The sequence below is a fragment of the Lutra lutra genome, chromosome 9 (genome assembly GCF_902655055.1).
Source record: "Lutra lutra chromosome 9, mLutLut1.2, whole genome shotgun sequence".
Taxonomy (NCBI): domain Eukaryota; kingdom Metazoa; phylum Chordata; class Mammalia; order Carnivora; family Mustelidae; genus Lutra; species Lutra lutra.
This window is the reverse complement of record NC_062286.1, coordinates 32,194,299-32,210,228: the sequence shown is the minus strand read 5'-3', so window position 1 is coordinate 32,210,228 and position 15,930 is coordinate 32,194,299. Positions and strand designations below refer to the sequence as shown.

Here is a 15,930-nt window from a genome sequence, read left to right as displayed (position 1 = left end):
TTACAATCCAGTCCCAAAACCATAAGATACCTAGGATTAAACCTAACCAAAGAGGCAAAGACTCTGTACTCAGAAAACTATAAAGTACTCGTGAAAGAAATTGAGGAAGACACAAAGAAATGGAAAAACATTCCATGCTCATGGATTGGGAAGAACAATATTGTGAAAATGTCTATGCTACCTAAAGCAATTTACACACTTAATGCAGTACCATCAATTTTTTTCAAAGAAATGAAACAAATAATCCTAAAATTTATATGGAACCAGAAAAGATCTCAAATAGCCAGAGAAATGTTGAAAAAGAAGCAAACTGGGTATCACATTCCGACATCAGGCTCTATTACAAAGCTGTCATCATCAAGACAGTATGATACTGGCACAAAAACAGACATAGAGATCAGTGGAACAGAATAGAGAGCCCAGAAATAGACCCTCAACTCTATGCCAACTAATCTTTGACAAAGCCGGAAGAATGTCCAGTGGGAAAAAAGTCTCTTCAACAAATGGTGTTGGGACAGTTGACAGCCACATGCAGAAAAATGAAACTGGACATTTACTTACACCACCAACAAAATAGACTCAAAGGGGATGAAAGACCTCAATGTGAGACAGGAAATCCATCCAAATCCTTGAGGAGAATACAGGCAGAACCTCTTCAATCTCATCCACAGCAAACTGTCTTCCCAGAAACATCGCCTAGGTCAAAGGGAAGCAAGGGCAAAAATGAACTATTGGGAACGATCATCAAGAATCAAAGCGGGCTTTTGCACAGCAACGGAAACAGTCAACCAAAACCAAAAGACAACTGACAGAATGGGAGAAGATATTCACAAATGACAGACCAGTAAAGGGCTAATATCCAAAATCTGGAAATAACTTCTCAAACTCAACACCACAAAGAGACAAATAATCTAATCAAGAAATGGGCAGAAAGACATGAACAAGACATTTCTTCAAAGAAGACATCCAGATGGCCAACAGACACATGCAAAAGTTGAAAATAGAGCTACCCTACAACCCATCAATCGCACTACTGGGTATTTACCCTAAAGATACAAATGAAGGGATCCAAAGGGGCACGTGTACCCAAATATTTATAGCAGCAATGTCCACAATAGCTAAACTATGGAAAGAACCTAGATGTCCATCAACAGATGAATGGATAAAGAAGATGTGGTATATGTATACAATGTATACTATGCACCATCAAAAGAAATGGAATCTTGCCATTTGCAACAATGTGGATGGAACTAGAGAGTATTATGCTGAGCGAAATAAGTCAATCAGAGAAAGACAATTATATGATCTCTCTGATATGAGGAATTTGAGAGGGCGGTATTTGGGGGATAGGGAAGAAAAAAATGAAACAAGATGGGATCGGGTGGGAGACAAACCATAAGAGACTATTAAGCTCACAAAACAAACTGAGGGTTGCTGGGGTTGGGGGAGTAGGGAAAGGGTGGTTGGGCTATGGGCATTGGGGGGGTATGTGCTATGGTGAGTGCTGTGAAATGTGTAAGCCTGATGATTCACAGACATGTACCCCTGCAGCAAATAATACATTGTATGTTAATAAAAATGAAAAAAATACTACAGGAAAAAAAAAAAACAATTTTAGAAGAGTTGGACATATTCAGGCAAAAACAAAAAACAAAAATCTCAACCTAAATGCTCCACCTTAAACATTAAATCAAAATCTAAATGTAAAACTTGTTTTTTTTTAGAAGAAAGTATAGAAGAAAAATCTTTGACTTGAGATTAAGCAAAAAGGTTTTGGACATAAACGAAAACAGTTCATAAATTGGACTTTATCAAAAGTATAAACTCGTGCTCTATATATTAGTTTGCTAGGACTGCCATAACAAAATACCACAGACTGGGTGGTTTAAACAATTAAAATTTTATTTTCTCACAGTTCTGGAGGCTGGAGGTTCAAGATCAAGGTGTTGGTAGAGTTGGTTACTCCTGAAGCGCTCTCCATGGATTGCCGGTGACTCCTGTCTTTCTGTGTTCTCACATGGTCTTTTCTCTGTGTGTGCACATCTGTGGATCCCTTCCTTTTCTTACAAGAACACTAGCCCTACTGGATTAGAGGACCCCCTCCCCGCTCTTTTCGTTTCATTTAACCTTAATTACCTCTTTAAAAAGCCTATCTCCAAATACAGTTACATTCTAAGGTACTGGGGGCATTAAATGAATTTTATGAATGAGTGCACACAATTCAGCCCATAACACTCTGGGAATGACGCTATTAAGAGAATGAAAAGACGAGCTATAGGCTGGAGAAAAAATATATTTGCAAAAATAAATTTGCAAATTTGCAAATTGATAAAGAACTTGGATCTGGAATATATAAAGAACTCTCAAAACTCAACCGTAAGAAAATAAATATCTCAATTAAAACATAGAAAAAAGACCAAAACTCATTTCACCAAACAATAGCAAATGAGCATATGAATAGATGTTTGACATCATTAGCTATTAGGGAAATGCAAAATGCCACGAGATACTATCATACACGTGGTAGAATGGCCAAAATGGAAAGTACAATACCAGTGACTGGCAAGGATGCAGAACAGCTGGGACTGTCATACACTGCTGCTGGACATGAGCAGTGGTACAGCTACTATAGAAAGAATGATAGTTTTTTACAAAGTTAAACATATGCCTGTCATAAGACCCAGTTTCACTCCTGGGTATTTTTGTAACCTGGACTCAGATGTTCATAGCAACTTGATTCATATTTGCCAATAACTAAAAGCAACTAGTCTGTCCTTCTACTGGTAGTGGATAAACAGTGGTATATCCATACAGTGGAATACTGTTCAACCATGAGAAGGAATAAACTGATGGTAAATGCAGCCACCTGATGAAAGGAGATAATCTCAAAAAGTTATATAATGAATGATTTAATTTATATGAACTTCTTGAAAAGACAAAACTCTAGTGGCAAAGATCCAGTTCAGTGGTTGCCAGGGGTTAAGGTAAGGCAAGGATGTAACTTCCAAGGGAGTTTTTGCAATAATGAAACTTTTCTGCTTCTCGCTGGTGATGGTGGTTACCCAAATCTGTACATGTGTTAAAACTACCAGAACTTTTTTTTTTTAAGTTGATTTTTTTTTAAAGATTTTATTTATTTATTTGACAGACAGAGATCGCAAGTAGGCAGAGAGGCAGGCAGAGAGAGAGGAAGGGAAGCAGGCTCCCTGCTGAGCAGAGGGCCCGATGTGGGGCTCGATCCCAGGACCCCGGGATCATGACCTGAGCAGAAGGCAGAGGCATTAACCCACTGAGTCACCTAGGCACCCCTAAAGTTGATTTTTTTCCAGTTATAGGCTAAATAGATCATGGGTGGTAATGTACAGCATGGTGACTCCAATCATAACAACACTATATTGTATATTTGAAAGATGCTGAGAGAATAGATCTTAAAAGTTCTCATCACAAGGAAAAAGAATTTTTAAGCATGTGTGGTCATAGATGTTACCTAAACTTATTGTGGTCATCATTTTGCAGTATATACATATATCAAATTATGTTGTACACCTAAAACTAATAAATTTTAAGCGTAGTTATATATCAAAAAAAAAGAAAACTCCCCAATTTAAATATTTTATTGCATACACAAACTTCTGTTCTTCAGCTGTACTAGCCATATTTCAGTTGATAGATAGCTACATGTGGCATGGGGCTACTCTGTTGTACAGTGTGGATATAAAACAGGTCCATCAGTGCAGAAAGTTCTCTTGGACAATGCTGTTTTAGAGTGGGGGTCAGCCAGTTTTTTCTCTAAAGAGCCACATACTAAATACAGGTACTACATATGGTCTCCATCTCCATCCAAGTAAATAATTACAGGTACTGCATATGGTCTCCATCTCAGCTACTCAGCCATTGTATTGTGAAAGCAGCCATAAACTGTACTTAAACAAATGAACATGGCTGTGTTCCAGCAAAACTTTATAAAAAACATCTATCTCAAATTAGAAAACCAGACTCTTTTTTTAAAAAATTTTATAAGATTTTATTTATTTATTTGACAGAGATCACAAGTAGGCAGAGAGGCAGGCAGAGAGAGTGAGAGGGAAGCAGACTCCCCGCCTAGCAGAGAGCCCGATGTAGGACTCGATCCCAGGACCCTGAGATCATGACCTGAGCTGAAGGCAGCGGCTTAAACCACTGAGCCACCCAGGCGCCCCTAAAAAACCAGACTCTTAACTATAGAAAACCAAGGGATGATTACCAGAGGGGAGGTGTGGGGCAGGGATGGGTGAAGGGAATTAAGAGTATATTTATCAGTGAAAAGCACTGAATGATGTATAGAAGTGTCAGGTCACTGTGTTGTACACCTGAAACTGATGTAACACTGTGTATTAACTATACTGGAATTTAAGAGAATGGACATGTTTGCTGACCCCTATTTTAGAGAATCTGGCCTATATCTTTTTCGTGTCAGCTCAGGGTTTACTGGTAGAGTGACTTTATGCTTTATCATCCAAATTAAATAAAAATTTAATTTTAGGAACGAGAATGAGTAGGCACTGTTAGAATTCCACTAGGACAGTAGGCATAAACTAGGAATGTCCTGAGCAAATGAGGGACGGAGGTCACTGGATCAGTCTTCCTGTATATTTAGTTGCCATTGTGGTAGGCTCACACCCAGTTCAAGTAACTGTGGAAAAGCAATCCAGACTATTCCTTCAGCAGGGGCTATGGGTTACCCATTTCCCTCTGAAAGGGAGTATTTATATGGGAGGCACCCTGAGGCTTGGCCCATCATATACACTCAAAATAGCCTGTGTTTTCTGTCCCTGTGCCTTTGCTCGTGCTTTTCTTTCTTTGCTCTTTCCCATTGCTCTTCTATGTTTGTTGTAATCCAGTCCATCTTTCAAACATTTGCTTAAATGGTAATCTCCTTCATAAAGCCATCCCTGTAACACTCTTTTCAGACTTAGAAGTTGGTATTTATATTTTATAAACCTCAAATGGCATAGTGCCTTACATCAGGTCCCCAAACCTGACTAAACATCAGAAACACATCAGTAGCTTTAAATACAGATACATGGTTCCTGTCTTAAATCTGTTGGTTGAAAATCAGTGGTGGTGTTTTTTTGTTACTCTTTTGTTTTTAAACTCCTAATGTGATTCTTATATAACTAACCAGCTGGTTTAGTATTTGGAATCTGTTAATTTAGACTTACATGATTTGATATAAACACTGACTTTCAGAATTAGGAACATTAGAAATAGTCTTTTTTACTTTCTTGTTTTTAAGTTGGGGGGAAGGAATTGGGAAGAAGACAGAAGGGAAATTACTTGCTGAGCTCCTACTGCTAGTTACTGGCAGAGCCGGGACTAAACTTTGTGTATCTTCACTTTCATTTCTGAACCTTTCTTCATATTAGTGTTGCACAGACCCTTCTAAGTAGTAAGCTTTGAGTACGTGAGGGTGTTTGGTACATAATTGATTATTTTATTGGTAGTGACTGTCTCTAACTCACTTTATATTGTACGGTAGCACAATTTTTGCCTTTTAATAATTGCTTCTTGATGATGTTATTTACTCCCACTTTCACACTGAAGAAATACTTTTCTGATAGTTTGAGATAATGCAGTAGTCAGCATGAAATCATCTTGGAAAAATTCTTTCCCAAATGAGTTCTAATATGAATGGCTTCTAAAGGGCTGACTGAACCGAACTGACTTCTTAGCTTTGAATCATAATGGTTTGCAAGAGCCCCTCTAAACTGAGACCAGTTCTACATACGCAGGACTTTCTTACCCAGGCCCACTCCTATTTGGGAAAGGTTACCCAGGATCAATGGGAGTGTGTGGATGTGCGATGCCTAAGCCAGAGTAGCAATAGGGAAAAGGCTTGTGGGAAGTGATAGTAACCTGAGTTGTGCTTTAAAGGATTATCTGGGAGTTAGGCCCAGGAAGGAGTTGGTGTGTTTGTCTGGGCAGTATGTTCCAAAGAGCAAACGTGTGGCTAGTTTTGGGAAATGGCAATTTGTTTAGTTTGGGTGCAGCATAAAGTGCAAATTAAGAAGTGACTGGAAAGACAGACTGGGGCAAGATAGTGAAAAGTTTTATTGTTGAAATGCTGTGTTTTTCATCTAGATAGCTACATGCAAAAGAATGAAATTGGAGTCCTCTGGACACTATATAAAAATTCACTCAAAATAGATCATAGACCTAAATGAAAGAGCTAAAATTATAAAATGCTTAGAAGAAAACAGGACAAAAATCTTTGTGACCTTGGGTTAGGCATTGGTTTCTTAGCTGTAATATAACGAGCAAAGCGACACAAAATAGACAAATTGGACTTGATTAAAATTAAAAACTTTTGTGCTTCCAAGAATACCAACAAGGAAATGAGGACAGTCCGTAGCATGGTATTAAATATTTGCAAATCATGTAACTGATAAGAGACATGTTAGGATCTATAAAGAATTCTTCTAAGTCATTGATAACACAAAAATGAGCAAAGAGGTGAATATGACGTTTTTCGAAAGAAAATATTCAGATGGCCAATGAGCAGATGAAAAGATGCTCAACATCATTAGTCATTAGTGAAGTGCAGGTCAGCCCACAGTGAGAGATACCACTTCACATCCACTAGAGCAGCTAAAATAAAAACCATAACAGCAAACATGGGCAAGGATGCAGAGAAATTGGAACCCTCCTATATTGGTGGTAATAATATAAAATGGTGCAGCCACTTTGGAGAAAAATTTGACACTTCTTCAAAAGCCAAACGTAGAGTTACCATGTGATTTGGTGGTTCTACTCTTAGGTCTGTCTGTACCCAAGAGAATTGAAAATAAAAATGAGTACACTAAGGGCTGCTGGGTGGCTCAGTCAGTTAAGTGTCTGCCTTTGGCTCAGATCATGATCCCAGGACCCTGAGATCAAGCCCCACAACGGTGCATCAGGCTGCCCGCTTCTCCCTCTTCCTGCCCCTACCTCCCCACCCCCACCCCACTCATGCTTGCACTGTCTCTCAGATAAAATCTTTAAAAAAAAAATGTGTACACCCATGTTCATAGAAGCATTATTCTTAATAGCTAAAACGTGGAAAAAACCTAAATATCTTTCTGCTGATAAATGGATAAAAAGAGTATGGTATTTCCATACAATTGATTATTATTCAGAAACAAAAGGAGTCGAGTACTGACACATGCTACAGTGTGGATGAACCCGAAAATGTCATGCTGGGTGAGAGAAGCCAGTCACAGAGGACCACATTCTTGTATGATCCTATTTATATGAAATGTCCATAATAGCCATAGCCATAGAAGTAGAAAGCAGACCAGTAGTTCTCAGGGAGTGGGAGGGGGTGGAATAGGGAGTGACTGCTGAGGGATCTGGGCTTTCTTTTTGGAGTGATGCAATGTCCCAGAGTTAGTTAGTAGTGATGGTTACGTAACGGTGAATATACTAAAACCACTGAATTGTATGCATTGAAAGGGTGAATTTTATGGTATGTGAATTATATCTCAATAAAAGCTATTATGAAAAGTGCTATATATTTAGTGAAAAATTTAAATTCTCTGACAAGGAATTTTAATTTTGTCTTTAAAGCAATGATGTATATTCCTGAAGAGTTTTCAGATTAAGAGTGACATGATCTGAATATCATTTTCAGAGCAAGTCAAGAACCACTGGTGAAACCAGTGAGGTGGCAGAAGGCTCAGAGGTCTAGATGCTTAGAATATTTATCCTTAGTTTTCTGCCCTGAGCAAGTCTGAGAATTTTATGTTATTGATACTGAATTTTAACTTTATTGGCACCTGGTGACACAGTCAGTTAAGCGTCTGACTCGTGGTTTCAGCTGAGGTTCTGATCTCAGGGTTGGGAGATAAAGCACCGTGTTGGGATGTGTACTCACACGGAGTCTGCTTAAGACTTTCCCTGTGTGCTTTCTACGCTGCCTGTGCACGCTCTCTCTCAAATAAATCTTAAGAAATCTTAAAATTTTTTTAACTTTAAACGTGGCAATATTTTAGATTATTTACCTTGGTCTCATTTTCTTACTAACAAATTGCTCTAGGTGATGGCTAAGAGAATAGTAGTTGCAGGGTGGATCAGGACGGTTAAGCCTCTGCCTTCTGCTCGGGTCTTGATCCTGGAGTCTTGGGATTGAGCTCCGCATCAGGCTCCTTGCTTATTAGCAGGGAGTCCGCTTCTCTCTCTGTCCCTCACCTCTCTCTCTCTCTCAAATAAATAAAATCATAAAAAACGAATAGTAGTTGCAGAGCATAGGAGACACTATTTTTATGTTTATCTCAGTGAGTAATCTTGACCGTTAAATTTAGAGACAGCAAAATATGGTTTAGCCAAAATACCAAGATTCTTATGAATCATAATGCTTTAAAGACTTTTCTTTAGGGGGCTCCTGGGTAACTGAGTTATGCATCCGACTGTTGATTTTGGCTCAGGTCTTGATCTCTCAGGGTTATGAGATTGAGCCCTGTGTCAGAACCCACACTCAGCAGGGAGCGTGGTGGAAATTCCCTCTTGCTCTCCCTCCTGCCCCTTACCACACACTCTCTCTCTCACTCTCTGAATACATAAAAAGTAAAATCTTAAAAAAAAAAAATTAAAAAAAAGTGGAGGCGCCTGGGTGGCTCAGTGGGTTAAGCCTCTGCCTTAAGCTCAGGTCATGATCTCAGGATTCTGGGATCGAGGCCCGCATCGGGCTCTCTGCTCAGCAAGGAGCCTACTGCCTCCTCTCTCTCTGCCTGCCTCTCTGCCTACTTTAGATCTCTGTCAAATAAATAAATAAATAAATCTTTAAAAAAAAAAGTGTATAAGACTTTTCATTAACAAGGATATTGATGCAGGAAAGCTCAGAAATTCAACTTGCTTGGGGTTTTTATCGTTTTTCTTCCCTTTTTATGAATTATCTTAATTCTGTCAAATAAGTTACATATTGGAAAATATTTCACTAGGTAAAAAAGATTAGTAATTATTTTGGTTGTTTTGGCTTTTTGTTCATGCTACAAAATTGTAAGTTTAAAAACTCTTGTTATCTTTAAGAAAATTCTGGACTAAAAAAAATTCTGGACTGATTTAAATTTTGAAAAATTGTAAGTCAAGCCTATAGTAGTAAATATGACATTAGTCTGATAAGTGCTACTGATAAGTTTCTTACTTTCACAGTTTTTCTGTTAAATATGTGCTGGTGTTAACTATTAGTAAATCTATTTTTAGAAGAGTAGTACATTGTGTATAGTAGCCATTTTGGACACTTTGTGTAACTTGCGTTGTCCGTAGTGCCCTCTTGTGGTCAATTAGGAGCCAAATTTCAGCTAGAAAAAAATCATCCTGGCTTTCTTGGAGTTCATCTTATCTCTGCTCTTCGATAGTGGAATCAGCCATACTCTGAACTTCTTTTCAGTAAACAGAAAACAAAACCATGGCAAGATTTTTAAGTGGAGAATTGAGAATTGGGGAGAGTAGCATCTTACTTTATTTGGACAAGTACTAAAAAAGATGAGGGTTAGAAGACAGAGCATCTAGACGTCAAAGTACATGCATGAAGTGTAAGGAGAGGCAAGCAGTTGTGATAGTGTTTGAGATTTGTGAATCATGTTTATGTGATATGCCTGAATATTTTACAGGTACACTCTGTCCCCCTTTTCACAAAATGCTCCCAGAATGATGTTCTGATTTTATTTCTCTTTCATCGTGTGTGTGTGTGTGTGTGTGTGTGTGTGTGTGTGTGTGTCTTCTTATCCTAGGGAATGGAATGAATACTTATCTGGCACTATATTTGAAATACATATTTATTTATTTATGTTTAGAGATTTTATTTATTTGACATCAAGTGAGAGAGAGGAGGAGCACAAGCAGGGGGTAGGCAGAGGGAGAAGCAGGCTCTCCACTGAGCAGGGAGCCTGATGCAGGGCTTGATCCCAGGACACCAGGATCATGACCTCAGCTGAAGGCAGACACTTAAAGGACTGAGCCACCCAGGTGCCCCTGAAATATGTAATAGAAATTAAGTTTAGTTGGAATTAACTGTTCAAACCTGTTTTGTACTGCCAGTAATAAGTTGGCCATGATAAACATTCATTGGTTATGGGAATTTCTTTCAGAAGGAATGAATTTTCCCTGCCAATTTAATTTACATTTTTTTTCTTAATTTGTATGGGGAGATCTTTTAAAAAAATATATTTAAGTACTCTCCCACTGTGGGGCTAGAACTCACAACCCCAAGATATGAGTCACATGTTCTTCTGACTGAGCCAGCCAGGCAACTCGATTTGGTGGAGAACTTTTTTTTTTTTTTTTAAAGATTTTATTTATTTATTTGACAGAGATCACAAGTAGGCAGAGAGGCAGGCAGAGAGAGAGGAGGAAGCAGGCTCCCCCCTGAGTAGAGAGCCCGATGGTGGGGCTCAATCCCAGGACTCTGAGATCATGACCTGAGCCAAAGGCAGAGGCTTTAACCCACTGAGCCACCCAGGCGCCCCGGTGGAGAACTTTTAATACCTTTATTCTTGGGGACGCCTGGGTGGCTCAGCCTCAGCTGCTAAGCTTCTGCCTTTGCTCAGGTCATGATCCCAGAATCCTGGGATCAAGCCCTGCATTTGGTTCCCTGATCAGCAGGAAGCCTGCTTCTCCCTTGCCCTCTCCCCTGGCTTGTGTTTCCCTCTCTTGCTGTCTTTCTGTCAAATAAATAAATAAAATCTTTAAAAAAAAACACCTTCGTTGATCTTTGAGTTAAAAAGTTAAATTTTATATTGCAGCAGTAGCTCTGTCCCATATCTACCTTCCTAGATTGCTATATGATGTTTTTAATGCTCTGATATTCTTAGAAGGATTCCACTGTTAATGCTGTTACCATTCCTTGTGGGTGATTCACTGATCTTCACCAATCCTTTAATAAGAGTATTGTGGGGTGCCTGGCTGGCCCAGTCCGTGGAGTGTGCAACTCTTGATCTTGGGGTTTTGAGTTCAAGCCCCATGTTGGGTGTAGGGATAACTTAAAAAAAAAAAAAAAAGTATTGTGACTAAGAGTAATTCTGCCCACAGGACTGTATCTTTCTGTGATCAGGGAATTGTACATACTGATCTTCATTGCTTGATATGAAAATCAAGTTTCAATTAGCAGTTTAAATATTATGTAACAGGTATAATGGTCTGAAGCATTTTGGAAGTTCTGATCCAACTGTAAAACATTTTAAGTTGACAGCTACTGCCATATTCATACAAATTGAAAAGATGGCTTCTGCTTACTTATACATAATTACAGTTGTAAATACCAGCAATCAAATATTATGAATTGATTTTTTTTTAAAGATTTTATTTATCTGTTTGAGAGAGAGAAAGAGAGAGCATACGCACGCAGGAGAGTGGGGAGGGGCGGGGGTGGGTGGGAAGCATACTCCCACTGAGCAGGGAGCCTTATGCGGGTCTCAATCCCAGGACCCTGGGATCATGACCTGAGCTGAGGGCAGATACTTAACCAACTGAGACACCCAAGCGCCCCCCACATTCTAAGATTTTTAAGTTTAAAAGTTTAAGGCTAGTTAATTCAAAAATTTACCTCACCTTTGAATGCATGGGTAGAGTATAATGCTTAAAAGCTCAGACTCTGAAGTCAGGCTTGTTGGGTTGGAATCTTGCTGCTATCACTTACTAGCATTATGGCCTTGGCAAGTTTTTTTAACTTCCCTGTGCTTCAGTTTCCTCACCTGCAACATGGATATAATAGTTGTACCTACCTCATAAGATTGTCGTGGGGAGAAATGCATTACTTTAAAACATTTAGAACAGTGCCTGGCACATACAGAAGTCTCTCTGTGTGTTAACTTATTATTACCATTATTAAATTTACAGTTGAATTAATGTTGACATTCATTGTGAAAAATATACTGTCTATTTTGTAATAGAAAACCCATCTGCAATTCTTGCTTTAAAAAAATGTTTCTGTATAACTGAAAATAAACAATAAACTAAAATTACATTTCATAAAGTTTTTTATGAAAGCTCTTTTTCACAGTTATCTTTTCTTCTCTTTTAGGCACGGAATGTTAACACTGGTGAATTGGCAGCAATTAAAGTAATAAAATTGGAACCAGGTAAATTGAAATTTAATGTTTCTTATTGCCATAAGCACTGGATAACTTTAAAGCTGATTTAAATGATTGGTCAGCATTCTCTGATTGTTCTCCCCCCCCTCTTTTTTTTTTTCCTCTCTTTTTTTTTTCTCTGATTGTTCTTAACATCTGGAAAATAGACTGGGTTTGGTCTTTCCTCCTCCTCTTCAAGACCTATAGACACATGGCCCAGTTCTTCCTTGAGAAATAACTCTTAACTGGGGGAGGGAGGCAACCTTGTGAAACATCTTTATTCCTTCTGAACTCAATTGAGCTAACTTGTCACCAGTCACTAGTGTTGTTTTTCCAGATAAACCCTGTCCTGTGGTGAGGGCAGTGTGATGCACGGGAAAGAGTTGAACTGAGATTGGGGTGCTTGGAGCCCAGTGCTTTGTGTGTCCCACATTCTTGCTGTGTGCACTTGGTCCAGTAACTTTTCAGAGCCTCAGTTTTCTCAGTAGACCTAGCCTTCACATTTTATGGTTCATTAATACGGTATTGTAGTTACCTTCCAACTTAAGCAGCTTATTGTAGAGCCTCTAGGATGACTCTTTTTTCCCTGCTTCACCTACATTTTCTTTCTTTCTTTTTTTTTTTTTTTAAGGATTTTATTTATTTGACAGAGAGAGACATACAGCAAGAGAGGGAACACAAACGGGGGTGTGGGAGAGAGAGAAGCAGGTTTCCTGCTGAGCAGGGAGTCCGACATGGGGCTCAGTCCTAGCACCCTGGGATCATGACCTGAGCCAAAGGCAGATGCTTAACCGACTGAGCCACTCAGGCGCCCCATTACCTATATTTTCTCTCTGAAATCCCCCACCCCTTGCAATGTCTTTCTGAGTAACTACCATAGTCTTGTTTACTCTCTCTTAAAAGTCCTTTCTCTCGTTCTGACCACAAGCAAGTGGTTGTGCTAGTGCCTAGACTGAGTTCCACAGTGGTGGTAGTGCCTTTCTGATGGCTTCCTCCGCTCCAAACTGATGATACACGGATTTGGTAAAACAGGTTTTATCCTTGGTGTGAGCAGAAACCCATTCCATAGTTTGTTTTTTTGTTTGTTTTTAAAGGTGGGCAATTTTTTCTGAAAAGTCCAGACAGTAAAATATTTTAGGCTTTGTGGGCCACATGTGGTCTCTGCATACAGTTTTCCCTCTTCCCTCCCCATCTCTCTCCTTTTTCTCTCTAAAATTAAAAAAAAAAAAAAATTCTTAGCTGAGAAACCATTCTTAGCAAACCAGGCCACCTGCAGCTGTTTGCCCGCCCCTGGTTTACATCATCAGTAGACTTTTTAGAAGTGCCATTAAGATGAAATTTAAGGATTTGTTGACAGACTATGACCAGATCACACTCAGATATAATGAATAGAAAAAATACTTCCTCAGTTATACATATTTACAGATTTTGTATAGTACAATTAACACTTATAAGACAGGTTTTTCTTTGAATCTCCTATGTTTTAAAGGATATTTGAAGTTGGTGAAATCTGAGGTTAAAAAAAAAAGGAAGATTTGAGGGTTTTATTTAAATTCAGTTAATTAACATATAATGTATTATTAGTTTCAGAGGTAGAGATCAGTGATTCATCAGTCTTATATAATACCCAGTGCTGATTATATCACATGCCCTCCTTTAATGTCCAGCACCCAGTTACCACCCCCTGCCAGCCAGCAACCCTCAGTTTGTTTCCTATGATTAAGAGTCTCTTATGGTTTGTCTCACTCTCTGATTTCATCTTGTTTTATTTTCTCCTCTCTTCCCCCATGATCCTCTGTTTTATTTCTTAAATTCTATATGAGTGAGATCATACAATTGTCTTTCTCCAATTGACTTATTTTGCTTAGCATAATACCCTCTAGTTCTATCCACATTGTCGCAAAGGCAAGATTTCAATTTTTTGATGGCTGCATAGTATTCCATTGTATATCTATACCACCTCTTCTTTATCCATTCATCTGTTGATGAACATCTGGGCTCTTTCCATAGTTTGGCTGTTGTGGACATTGCTGCTATAAACGTTCGGGTGCACGTGCCCCTTCAGATCACTACGTTTGTATCTTTAGGGTAAATACCCAGTAGTGCAATTGCTGGATCATAGGGTAGTTCTATTTTCAACTTTTTGAGGAACTTCCATGCTGTTTTCCAGAGTGGTTGCACCAGCTTGCATTCCCACCAACAGTGTAGGAGTTGTTCCCCTTTCTCCACATCCTCGCCAACATCTGTTGTTTCCTGATTTGTTCATTTTAGCAATTCTGTCTCCCTGTGGTTTTGATTTGTATTTCCCTGATGCTGAGTGATGTTGAGCATGTGTTCATGTGTCTGTTGGCTATTTGTATGTGAAGTTGGTGAAATCTGAGGTTAAAAAAAAAAAAGAAATACGATTTGGCATTTGAAGTAGGGCCTTCATTTGTAATCTTTGAGAAGTGGCTATGTTATTTGATGAAATTGTCTCTAACTAGAAGTAGTTTATACATACACCATTCCTTCAAGTCAGTTTGGTGCCTTCTTCTTCAGGTCTTCCCTGCCCCTGGTCTGAGTAAGAGGACTCTTCTGCAGGAACAGCTCCCTTGTAGCATGCACCGCCGCTGTATTATCATTCTAGAACTGCCTTTCTTTGTTTCTAGGCTTTCACCAAGTTTGTGTCCATAGCACTGAACTTTGTTCTGGTGTATAGTACTCGTTCAGCACCTCTTAATGTTTCCTTTAAAAAATTAGGAACTTGAAAAATCTTACTGTTCATCAAGTCATTTGTTTTCTGATTAATGCAGTGTTTGTGTTGGTATGATGTTAATCTTGAAACTCTCATGCATTTATTGATTATTGTTATAAAAGTAAAAATATAATTAAAAAAAGAAGAAAAATAATATTCTACCATCAGAGATAACAGGGGTATTATTCAATATATGCTATGAGATATATCCTTAAATTTAGTTAACATTGGATTCCCTGCTTAACTCTTCATCGAAGCCACCTGATTTTTAGCATTTAATTTCTTTGTTTTAATGTCACATATCACTTGTTGGTAAGCTTGGAGTATACAGCCTGGTGGTAAAGAGCATGAGTCTGAAGCTCTGATACGTTGACTGTAGTCCTGGGTTGACCACATCGTTTAACCTGTCTGATTCTCTCAAGTGGAAGTAATAATAGTAGCTTCCTCTTGAAGGTTATCATAGGAATTAAGTGAGCTAATATAGCTAAAGGCCTTAAAATAGTGCCTGGAACAAAGTACTATAGTAAGTAACTTACTACTAACAGTATTATAGTTTTCAAACTATGACCAACCTTGTTTGATCTATACTTACTACCCTCCTTCCCCCACTTGTAATTTTGAATCCGATCCCAAATATCCTATCATTTCAGCCCTTAATCTTCCAGCATGTATGGCTTAAAGATAACAACTGAAAGTATAACCACGAGCAGGAACTCTTATAAGAGCATAAAATGGTACATCTACTTTGGAAAAACAGTTTGGCCTTCACTTAAAAAGTTAAACACTAATTTGCCATAGTGACCCAGCAGTTCCACTCTTGTGCATCTGCACACACGGCTTTCGTACACCAGCATTATTCGTGATAGTCTGGCGTTGGAAACAACTGCCTGTCAACTGGTAAATGAAAAGACAAAATACGTTCACACAGTGGAATATTTTATTCAGCAATGAAAAGAAACAAACTGCTGATGGATGCAGTGACATAAATGAACCTAAAAATGTGCTATGTGAGAGGAGCCAGACACGAGAGACTGCATACTGTGTGAATGTATTTATGTGAAATGTTCAGAAGATGCAAATCTATAGAGTCCGAAAGTGGATTAGTGGACTGGT

At 38.7% G+C, this 15,930-nt stretch overlaps 1 protein-coding gene across 8 annotated transcripts in view; it reads left to right on the top strand.

Moving 5' to 3' along the window:
* MAP4K3 (mitogen-activated protein kinase kinase kinase kinase 3) overlaps positions 1-15,930 on the top strand; it is a 194,685-nt gene that overhangs the window by 60,304 nt on the left and 118,451 nt on the right. For all 8 annotated transcript variants that reach the window (XR_007129855.1, XM_047743775.1, XM_047743773.1 and 5 more), the window contains exon 2: positions 12,035-12,092. Coding sequence is in view for 7 of the 8 variants with exons in the window: in XM_047743775.1 (XP_047599731.1) it covers positions 12,035-12,092 (58 nt within the window). In the remaining variant the exon portion in view is untranslated. The remainder of the gene's footprint in view (positions 1-12,034; positions 12,093-15,930) is intronic.